A 12247-nucleotide genomic window follows, 5' to 3' on the forward strand; every position below is an offset into this window, starting at 1 on the left:
CCTTAGTGTGCTGGCCATGATTAGAGCTTCTACACGCCATGAATCAGGGATGTCTGTGTGTAGTGTTCAGGTACAATATTCCACACCTCACACCACCACTACCCCCCCCCACACCCACCACCCCTACCCTCCCCACACCCACCTCCCCACACCTCCACCACCTCCACCACCTCCCCACACCTCCACTACCCCCCCCACACCTCCACCACCCCTCCCCCACACCCCACAACCCCACCTCCACAACCCCCTCCACACCCACCACCCTCACCCCACACACCACCACCTACCTTCCACACCACACCACCACCACCCCCTCCCCCACACCTCCACTACCCCCCCCACACCTCCACTACCCCCACACCTCCACTACCTCCCCTACCCCCACACCACCACTACCCCTTCCCCCACACACCTCACTCTCCCACACTTCCACTCACCCCCACACCACACCACTACCCCCACACTCACCCCCCACACCACCACTACCCTTCCCCAACACCTCCCACTACCCCCACCCCACACCACCACCACTCCCCAACACCTCCACACTCACCCCCCCCCACACCTCCACTACCCTCCCCCCACACCCCACTCACCCTCCCCACACCACCACCCCCCCAACCTCACACCACCCTTCCCACACCCACCACTACCCCCACACCACCACTCACCCCTCCCCATACCTCACACCACCACTACCCCCCCCACACCTCCACCACCCTCCCCACACCACCACTACCCCTCCCCACACCACCAGTACCCCACCCCCACACCTCCACTACCCTCCCCACACCACCACTACCCCTCCCCACACCTCATACCACCCCTCCCCACACCACCACTACCCCCTCCCCACACACCACCACTACACCCCCACACCTCACACCTCACCACTACCCCCACACCACCACTACCTCCTCCCACACCTCCACTACCCCCCATACCTCACACCACTACTACCCCCCACACCTCCACACCCTCCCCCACACCACCACTCACCCCTCCCCCACACCACCAGTACCCCTCCCCCACACCTCACACACCACCACTCACCCCACACCTCACACCACCCTTCCCACACCACCACTACCCCCCCACACCACCACCACCCCTCCCCATACCCCACCACCCACTCCCCCACACCTCCTCCACTACCCCTCCCACACCACCACACTAACCCTCCCCCCACACCACCAGTACCTCCCTACACCTCCACTACTCCCTCCCACACCTCACACCACCACTACCCCACACCCACTCACCCCTCCCCACCACTCACCCCTCCCACACCACCACTACCCTCCACCATACCTCACACCACCCCTACCCCTCCCCACACCACCACTACCCCCCCCACACCCCCACTCACCCTCCCCCACACACCACCACCACCCCTCCTCCCCACACCACCAGTACCCCTCTCCCACACCTCCACTACCTCCCCACACCTCACACCACCATACCTCTCCCCCCCTCCCCCATACCTCATACCACCACTACCCCTCCTCACACCACCACCACTACCCCTCCCCCACACCTCCACACCTCCCCTACCTCCCCACACCTCCGCTACCCTCCCCACACCTCACACCACCACTACCTCCCCACACCTCCACTACCCCTCCCCACACCACCCACTACCCCTCCCACACCTCCACCACCTACCCCACACCACACTCACCCCTCCTCCACACCTCACACCCACCTCTCCCCACACCACCACTACCCCTCCCCCACACCTCATACCACCCCTCCCACACCTCACACCACCACTACCCCTCCCCACACCTCCACTACCCCTCCCCACACCACCACCACTGCCCCTCCCACACCACCACTACCCTCCCCCACACCACCAGTACCCTCCCCACACCACCACTACCCTCCCCACACCTCACACCACCTCCCCACATCACCACTACCCTCCCCACACCTCATACCACCCCTCCCACACCTCACACCATCAGTACCCCTCCCCACACCTCCACTACCCCTCCCACCTCACACCACCACTTCCCTCTCCCCATACCTCATACCACACCACTACCCCTCCCCACACCACCACTACCCCTCCCCCACACCTCCACTACCCCCCTCCCCCACACCTCCACCCCTCCCCCACACCACACCACCACTACCCCTCCCCACACCAACCACCCTCTCCCACACCCCCACACCACTCCTTCCCACACCACACTACCCCTACCCCACACCAATACCACCCTCCCACACCACCAGTACCCTCCCCACACCTCCACTACCCTCCCCCACACCTCACACCACCACTACCCCTCCTCACACCACCACTACCCCTCCCCCACACCTCCACTACCCTCCCCCAAACCTCCGCTACCCCTCCCCACACCTCACATCACCACTACCTCCTCACACCTCCACTACCTCCCCACACCACCAGTCACCCTCCCCCACACCACCAGTACCCTCCCCACACCACCAGTCACCCCTCCCCCACACCACCACTACCTCTCCCCACCTCACACCACCACTACCCCCCACACCACCACTCACCCTTCCCCACCTCAGTACCCTCCCCTCAACCACCAGTACCCCCACACCACCAGTACCTCCCACACCACACCACTACCTCTCCCCACCTCATACCACCACTACCCCTCCCCACACCACCAGTACCCTCCCCACACCTCACACCCTCCCCACACCACACCACCCCTCCCCACCTCCACTCCCTCCCTACACCTCACTCACCACTCACTCCCTCCCCACACCACCACTACTCCCTCCCCACACCACCACTATCCCTTCCCACACCTCACAACATGGTTCTTGTTCAACACCCTGAGATGCTACTCACATGACAGGGTGTCTTTGTAAGCCTTGCTAAGCTCTCTTCCATAATGGGTGGTCAAGTTGATGCTTCCCCGGACTCCACTCTTCTTTATGTTGCTTGTCCGTGTACGTGAATGACTGATGGTTGTTTGTGTACGTGGATGACTGATGGTTGCTCTGTGCGGGATGACTGATGGTTGTTTGTGTACGTGGATGATTGATGGTTGTTTGTGTACGTGGATGATCAGGTTGCTTGTGTACGTGCTGACTGATGGTTGTTTGTGTACGTGGATGATTGATGTTGTTTGTGTACGTGGATGACTTTGTTGTCTGTGTACGTGGATGACTGGTGGTTGGTACGTGGATGATTTTCTTGTTGTCTGTGTACGTGGATGACCAGTGGTTGTCTGTACGTGGGTGATTGGTTGTGTGTGTACGTGATGACTGATGGTTGTTTGTGTACGTGGATGATTGATGGTTGTTTGTGTACGTGGATGACTTTCGTTGTCTGTGTACGTGGATGACTGTTGTTTGTACGTGGATGATTTTCTGTTGTCTGTGTACGTGGATGACCAGTGGTTGTCTGTACGTGGGTGATTGGTTGTGTGTACGTGGATGACTGATGGTTGCTTGTGTACGTGGATGACTGGTGGTTTTTGTGTACGTGATGGCTGGTGGTTCTGCGTACGTGGATGACTGATGGTTGTCTATGTACGTGGATGACTGACGGTTGTCTATGTACGTGGATGACTGATGGTTGTCTATGTACGTGATGACTGATTGTTGTCTATGTACGGATGACTGATGGTTGTCTATGTACGTGGATGACTGATGGTTGTCTATGTACGTGGATGACAAGTGGTTGTCTGTACGTGGGTGATGGTTGTCTGTGTACGTGGATGACTGATGGTTGCTTGTGTACGTGGATGACTGGTGGTTTTTGTGTACGTGGATGGCTGGTGGTTTCTATGTACGTGGATGACTGATGGTTGCCTGTGTACGGATGACTGATGGTTGTTTGTGTACGTGGATGATTGATGGTTGTTTGTGTACGTGGATGACTTTCTTGTTGTCTGTGTACGTGGATGACTGGTGGTGTTTGTACGTGGATGATTTTCTTGTTGTCTGTGTACGGATGCGTGGTTGTCTGTACGTGGGTGATTGGTTGTGTGTGTGAGTGGATGACTGATGGTGCTTGTGTACGTGGATGACTGGTGGTTTTTGTGTACGTGGATGGCTGGTGGTTCTCTATGTACGTGGATGACTGATGGTTGCTATGTACGTGGATGACTGACGGTTGTCTATGTACGTGATGACTGATGGTTGTCTATGTACGTATGACTGATGGTTGTCTATGTACGTGGATGACCAGTGGTTGTCTGTACGTGGGTGATTGGTTGTCTGTGTGACGTGGATGACTGATGGTTGCTTGTGTACGTGGATGACTGGTGGTTTTTTGTGTACGTGGATGGCTGGTGGTTCTCTATGTACGTGGATGACTGATGGTTGCTATGTACGTGGATGACTGACGGTTGTCTATGTACGTGGATGACTGATGGTTGTCTATGTACGTGGATGACTGATGGTTGTCTATGTACGTGGATGACCAGTGGTTGTCTGTACGTGGGTGATTGGTTGTCTATGTACGTGGATGACTGATGGTTGTCTATGTACGTGGATGACTGATGGTTGTCTATGTACGTGGATGGCTGGTGGTTGTCTATGTACGTGGATGACTGATGGTTGTCTATGTACGTGGATGACTGATGGTTGTCTATGTACGTGGATGACTGATGGTTGTCTGTGTGCGTGGCAAAGTTAAATTAAAAAGAAATGTCTTTGATCTCTACTCAGTTGAGGTGAATTATTTATCATCAAACGCATGTCATCAATACTCCTAACCTAACCCTAACATAACACAACCAAATATAAACGTCAATTTACATAAGCTAACATATCTAACCAAGCCAATTCCAACCAACCTAACCAAGTCTACCATAACCTAACCTAACCCCCCCAGATAGGGTGTATAATCACAACCCCCTCGAACAGTAGAGAAGGAAGAGTAACGTAACAGAATACAGAAAACTCGTAAAAAGATTTAATACTACCTCAGAACACACATAAAACATACCTCCACGTCACAACACCTGTAATTAAGGGTATATTGTAATAATTAAGGTAAAGTAAAGATAAAATACGCTGATAATAGTTTAATTATATAAAATAATGACTTATATACATTTATACATAAGATGTAAGAAGTTATTAATGAATATGAGAGATATGTACACATATGGGCCCAGGTAATGACAGGTGATTCAGAATTTCAGGTACTAAACACAGGTTATGTTAAGGTCCATCATGTTTCACAGACTGTTGCTCAAGGGACGACCTGAAGCGACAATTCGCGTGATACATCTGTATATACACATACATTATAATATACAAGGAAGCGGCGACTGTAAGGGGAGGTGTGTGGCACTGTTGAGGGCAGTGCCACACGTATTGAGATTGTCTAGTGGTGCCAGGTGGGGCGAGGACCCAGGTAGGGTGTGGCGGGGAGGAGCTATAGAGTACTCCACTGGCAGGGACCGTCACCAGTGAAGATACGCTCGCTCCCCGGCAAGATCCCCACCAGGTAGTCGTCCAGGGCCTGCAGCGCCGGCACCGAATGTCCTACACCACGGAAGGCGATGGTGGCGTCCCTGCCGGCGTGTTCCATCATTACTTCTTCGCCACCCGGGTGCTCTAGCAGGAACCTCGTTACATCGAACACCTGTCATGGATAACGATACAGTAATGTTAACATGAAAAAAAATTAAAATTTGTCTTATACAGTAAATCATTTTTTGTTTTGTCACGGACCACCTGAAGACTAGGCACCCCAGCTTATTTCTCACGAATATTAACCACCCTAACACTACCTGTGAAGAGGGGAGGGGGTTAAGTTAGATTAACCTTAAGGTAGTTAATCACCAGGTAAAGTAAGCTGGGGTGATTAATGTTCAAGTGGTCGCACAAGAAGGATGAGAAGGGTTAACACTCACCTTATCGTAGAGGATAATCCAACAGTCTTCAAATGTGTCGTGTTCAGAGACCTCACTCAGTGTATACACCTGGAGGCCGGACTCTTCGTCTTTCTGCCGGTCGCTACACTGTGTGGTGGTGGTGGCGCAGGGGTCACGGTAGCCGAGACTCTGGGCAGCAAAGTTGAGGAGGGCCTTAGGCTGCAGCACGTAGAGGGACATACCGCTGTAACTCTCCTTCATCTTGATCCTGTAACGTGACGTGAGGAGACGGTAACGAGCTCTTAACACTACTGCACTATGTACTCACTCATCAGTCTCCAAGGTATTCACTATGTACTCAAGAGTCCCCGTGACACACACACACTCAGACACAGGAACAGTAGTAAACTAACAAACAACAGAGGCAGGCTGTGTTGACGTCGGCCAGCAGACCCTGTTGTTGGGAGGGAAAATTCCCCAGTAAGTGGTCGACCTCGTCTTTTGTCCCCGAGCTGTTTTGCTTAATCTAGTGGCATCTGAGTTTCCCCCCACCTGTGTACTACAGTACACTTACGGGATCATCTTAACTCCACCTGAAGATTAACCACCTTAAACTTAACCTAACCCCCACAAGGTACACCGTCAAGGTGTTTAATCATCAGGTGGGGGTAGTGTTTAGGTGATGCCACTCTTAAGGTGTCACAGAAACACAGTCAAGGGTGTTTTGTGGCCATCATCGGGGGAGACATCCATGGAACTTTCCGATCCCTTCTTCCTGCGGCCATCTTGTACACACTCTGTATTTACATCCACACATATACATCTACACACTTATACCCACGCACTTATACCTACACTCTTACACGTACACACATAAGCACACTTAGACCTACGGTCACTACCGCCACCAAGCATCCAAAACAGACTATAAGAAAAATCAACATTTCTCATAACTAATAACCCCACACATAAAAGCTTTCAAGTAAGGCTCACACTAACTCAAGTGTAAGTAAGGCTCACACTAACTCAAGGGTAAGTAAGGCTCACACTAACTCAAGGGTAAGGCTCACACTAACTCAAGGGTAAGGCTCACACTAACTCAAGGGTAAGTAAGGCTCACACTAACTCAAGGGTAAGTAAGGCTCACACTAACTCAAGGGTAAGTAAGGCTCACACTATCTCAAGAGTGAGTAAGGCTCACACTATCTCAAGAGTGAGTAAGGTTCACACTATCTCAAGAGTAAGTAAGGCTCACACTATCTCAAGGGTAAGTAAGGCTCACACTATCTCAAGAGCAAGTAAGGCTCACACTAACTCAAAAGCAGGTAAGGCTCACACTAACTCAAAAGCTGGTAAGGCTCACACTATCTCAAGAGTAAGTAAGGCTCACACTATCTCAAGAGTAAGTAAGGCTCACACTATCTCAAGGGTAAGTAAGGCTCACACTATCTCAAGAGTAAGTAAGGCTCACACTATCTCAAGAGTAAGTAAGGCTCACACTATCTCAAGAGTAAGTAAGGCTCACACTAACTAAAGAGACAGATAATAACAAAGATTCTTACCTTAGGTTTGTGAAAGCTTCGACGTATTCAGAAAGTATGAGGCGTGTTGTAGGCGTAGGGCTGACAGATGTTCACTTCACCCTGGCTGCTGTCACACTGTTGCATTGACACAGTGATCGCCGCCTTAAATACTGGCGCAGAATTACAACATTCTCAGGCTCGGGTTGCTGGAGTCGTACGCACTCACTCTCTCTACCCTCTCCCTCACTACACCTGCTTCTCTCTACATCTTTTTCTCTACACTCAGACAATAATCACGGGAGAGAGACTTGTCCGGCATAAAACTCTCCGTGTTAGTTCCATCAAATTTAGCGTAAAAAAGTGACATAACCCGGCAGTGTTTACCTGTTGGCAACACTCCACGTGAGACTGCATCTGACCGACAGTTGAATGAGCGCCCCCCGAGTCCTCACCAATGGCAGGCGAGATAGGAGGGGTGTGGCAAGCTTCTGATTGGTCCGTTGACTATCGTACCATAGAAAACTAAGGAACTGACGAAAGTAGTGGAGGTCATCAGGGATATGCGTAGTGAAGTTGACGCCGTTGTAAACAGTTCCGAGGAATGTAATACTGTAGAAGGTCAGACCCACTGCAGTGATCTCTCTACCCCACCCCCAGCCTCCCCACCCCAACCCCAGCCTCCCCACCCACCCCACCCCCTCCCCCAACACCGCGACTGACCGACACACTCAGACGCTCTCCCCACACCCTCATCTCCCGTGAGAGGATCATAACACAACATTGTGGAGTTGCATCATGTTTTGCGGTGAACAGAAATGACCGTTGACCCCCAGCACACACAGGGATGTTGACAGTATCTATTAAGGAGTTGGTAGTGAAGGCTGTGTCGTCAGCTACGGTTACTGCGTCACAATGACGTAGTTAGTCTCTTCCTGTTGGGTGATACACGTCCAGTGATCATGGAAGGTCTTCCGCTGAACGGTGTATCTGAGATGTAAGATGGTTGAGGCCGATATCCTACTGATATAGAAAGTTTATTGAGCCAGAAAAATACAGATACATAAGAACATAAGAATGGAGGAAACTGCAGCGGGCCTATTGTACAGTCCCGTTTACACCCAACCCCAATACCCACCCAACCTGCTGTATATTGGAATATTAACATAACATTTAGTATCATCTGGATTACTACATGTAACAAAGCTGTTATGGCCATGTTAACTTCTTCAAGGCGAACTTCTGTAAATACGGACACCACAGTCCTATGTAGACACCAAGTACAGTACGAGATGGAGTAGATATCTGGATCACCTAAAGATTAGCACTCCTCCTCTAGCGCTACCTGCTGGGTTAGCTTAGGTGGTATTAGGTTATGTTAGGGTTAGGTTAAGTTTGTTTAAGGTTAGTTTGAGTTAGCGCTAGGGTGCTTAATCTTCAGGTGAGTCGAAAATGAGTGGTACAACTTTCTCTGAGGGCTGCTTCTGCTTGATGGTCTGCTGCCCTCCTGAAGAACGTCAACAAGAAAATACCTGTGTAATTAGCGTCAGGGATACATAAAACGAGAGAGAGTACTAGTTCAACTTCTCGTAGTCTGGTCAATGGTGTCCTAAATGCGCATGCTGTCTGACGCAATATTTACACGCGATTGAGGGAGAAAGAAAGATAGGGAGAGAGAGAATAAATAAAAAGAGAAAGAAGAAGAGAGATAAATAAATACAGAGAAAGGAAGTGAAAAAGAGAAAAGGAAATAGAAAGAGAGAGAGAGAGAAAGGGAGAGAAAGAAAAAATCGACAAAGAAATAAATAAAGAAATAGATAAAGGAAAAATAGATAGAAAGAAAGAGAGCGACAAAGAAATAAAGAATGAGATAGAGAGAGAGTTTGTTCACCTTGTCTAACCACTTCATATGCGCACTCTGTCTGACGCAACATCTCTACGGACTTAGGCTAACCAGAGCGACGCACTCCCGACCTTAAACGCAGCAGTAGAAAATCTCACATCCTATCATTCGCATTTCCTTGGTCTTCCTGGCATCTATTTCACACCCTCTCACTGGCACTGAGTAAAGTTTGAGATTAATAATGAGAAGTAAAGCAAAAGTAAGAATAATGATGTAAATAAATAGACAGGATTAATGATAAACTTTCTTCACTCTTGTTCCAATCACGTGACAAAAGACAATCTGTTTGTAATTTTAACTCTGATAGTTATTAATTTTCACTGTAGGTTTAGTCACCATTTGAAAACACTAACACAGGTGACATGACAACACTCAACACAGGTGACATGACAACACTCAACACAGGTGACATGACAACACTCAACACAGGTGACATGACAACACTCAACACAGGTGACACGACAACACTCAACACAAGGGACATGACAACACTCAACACAGGTGGTGACACGACAACACTCAACACAGGTGACATGACAACACTCAACACAGGTGACATGACAACACTAACACAGGTGACATGACAACACTAACACAGGTGACACGACAACACTCAACACAGGTGACATGACAACACTCAACACAGTTGACATGACAACACTCAACACAGGTGACATGACAACACTCAACACAGGTGACACGACAACACTCAACACAGGTGACATGACAACACTCAACACAGGTGACATGACAACACTAACACAGGTGACATGACAACACTAACACAGGTGACATGACAACACTCAACACAGGTGACATGACAACACTCAACAGAGTATACAGTAGGAAGGGGAAAATATACAAGTGTTTTTGTATAAAACTATTAATACAAAGTTATCACTAAACACATGTTCAGTACATATACGGCCGTTACCACTAATAAACAGTTATCAATCATAAAAAGTAATAAAATTAGTACAAGGATGATAATTACCAGTGAGCTGCACTGATACTGTGGCAGGTGTAGTCCCACAGTATGTTCACAGTATCGGCAAGGGAGAACGACACGGGAACCAGGGTTAAGGAATATCTAATCCAAGGTCTATAGAAGAGGAGGTCATCCCGTACCTGACCCAAAATACGACCCGGTTCGCGCATGACGTCAGGGGGTAGAGCTCCACAGTTGGCTGCCGATACAACTGAAAACTGGTGTCTTCTGTCACATAATGCCCGCTAATTGTGCAGTGTTTGGGTGTAAGTCTTCGTTCAAACGAGAGAGGAATAATACACATCCATATATTTCCTACAGATGACCAACTATGATACAGTCGATTAACCTCTTCAAGAGAAAGACAACATTAATACTGCTAATGCTCGGTGGGCCTTGAACAACGCTGCCTGAGGCTGACAGAATCTGCAGTCCATTGTAAAGGTAGTTTGATAACTGTTGAATATGAATTTCATTTATTTTACATAATTTTACAATACATTTAGCACCAGAGATTCCGTAAATAATGACAAAGGCAAATAAATCTCTGCGCCCTAGTAGTGTTGTCTAATGAATTGACAATTCTGTCAGTCTCTGGCAATGAGTTTTCAGGGCACTCCTTCCTCTCCTCTACTCCCACTCCCTCTCCTCTACTCCCACTCCCTCTCCTCTACTCCCACTCCCTCTCTTCTACTCCCACTCCCTCTCCTCTTCTCACCACATCCTCTCCCCCTCTCTCTGCTTTCTCTAAGAATATAAGAATGGAAGAAACTGCAGCGGGTTTATTGGCCCATACTAGGCCGGGGGCCCCGTTTACACCCAACCCCTATCGCTCACTCGTCATAACTCCTGTAATCTCACGTCTACATTATTAATATAATGAAAACAACAGGGGGAAAGAATCTCCTGTAGACAACTGTACATATAGTTATAACTCTCTCTATTCATCTGTGCCCTATCTGTTATAGGAACAAGTCAACGGCTATCATCAGAGACACATGTACTGAGAGGAGGCCAAAAGAGGGTTGTGCATTAAACTGAGTCTACAGTACCTGGCCACCTGATGTACTGCCAGAGAAAGAACCTGAGGAAGAGAGACCAGTTCTGATCACTGAGGGCCTCGGTGATGTCCAGTGTAACTCTAATGAGAGGGTGTTCGTGAATTACATCAATAATCATAATATCACTGTATACGACACAGACAAAGTGACACATCTGATGGGGGGCAGACTTGATTATGTGATTGGGTATAACCTAGTAGACAGTAATGTCAAGGCTAAGGTCATCTCAGACCACCTAGTCAGTGATCATTATGCAATACTTACTGAATACACTGTTGCTGATGTCAAGTGTGAACCCCATCCTAAGCTCAGAATTAATATCCCAGATAATCTTAAACTGCACTTCAAGGCCTACATCCACAGATGGTATGCTGGATATACACCTGGGTCAGTGGATGAATTTTGCTGTGATCTTGTAAATGTCATTACCACATATTATACCACCTGGGTTAAGTCAAGGAGGAAGGGGGGCAGCACTAAACCACCTCTGTGGACACATGACCCCATCCTCACCAAAGAAGGAGAGAATGTAAAACAGCTTGCCAACACTTATAAGCAAAATAAAACTAGTGATAACCTTTTGGCATTCCTCAAACCTAACAGAGAATTTCGTGAACTCAAAGGTCAGGTGAGAAACACCTATTGGAAACAATTCTTACAGGGAATTAATAGAACAACCACTCTAGCAGAAATGTGGAAAAAAAATTAGAGCCATTACCAAGTCACCCACCCCAGTTCAGCTTCATCACAGCCCTGCAGAATATGCTGACATGCTATTAGACCAATGGTCTAGTGTGTCACGAATCACTTCCCTGCCTCCTGACATACAACAATATCTTAACACCTCACACATTAATAGGGGTTTCAATCGTTCTGTAGTTGACTATCATGCTCTCCATCTTGTGACTATTCCGCCTAAACAACTCAACAGCCTTGAGGTAGTGCAAAATGAAGCC

General features: G+C 49.0%; 1 protein-coding gene across 1 annotated transcript; it reads right to left on the bottom strand.

Moving 5' to 3' along the window:
* Positions 1 to 5006: 5006 nt before the first annotated feature.
* Positions 5007 to 7502, bottom strand: LOC121862914 (cytochrome b5-like). Its single transcript, XM_042361325.1, has 3 exons — positions 7382 to 7502; positions 5859 to 6087; positions 5007 to 5587 (listed from the first exon to the last, which is right to left on the bottom strand). The coding sequence occupies exons 2-3, from the start codon at positions 6078 to 6080 to the stop codon at positions 5378 to 5380; spliced, it is 432 nt and encodes a 143-aa protein (XP_042217259.1). The 5' UTR covers positions 6081 to 6087; positions 7382 to 7502; the 3' UTR covers positions 5007 to 5377.
* Between the last annotated feature and the right edge of the window lie 4745 nt (positions 7503 to 12247).

The sequence above is a fragment of the Homarus americanus genome, unplaced genomic scaffold (assembly GCF_018991925.1).
Source record: "Homarus americanus isolate GMGI-L3 unplaced genomic scaffold, GMGI_Hamer_2.0 scaffold24922, whole genome shotgun sequence".
Taxonomy (NCBI): domain Eukaryota; kingdom Metazoa; phylum Arthropoda; class Malacostraca; order Decapoda; family Nephropidae; genus Homarus; species Homarus americanus.

Excerpts from the sequence above, each read along its gene's own strand:
- LOC121862914 (XM_042361325.1), bottom strand. The coding sequence starts at position 6,080 with ATGAAGGAGAGTTACAGCGGTATGTCCCTCTACGTGCTGCAGCCTAAG. Across the intron at positions 5,588-5,858 it reads GGATTATCCTCTACGATAAG|GTGTTCGATGTAACGAGGTT; the intron begins GTGAGTGTTAAC and ends TATCCATGACAG.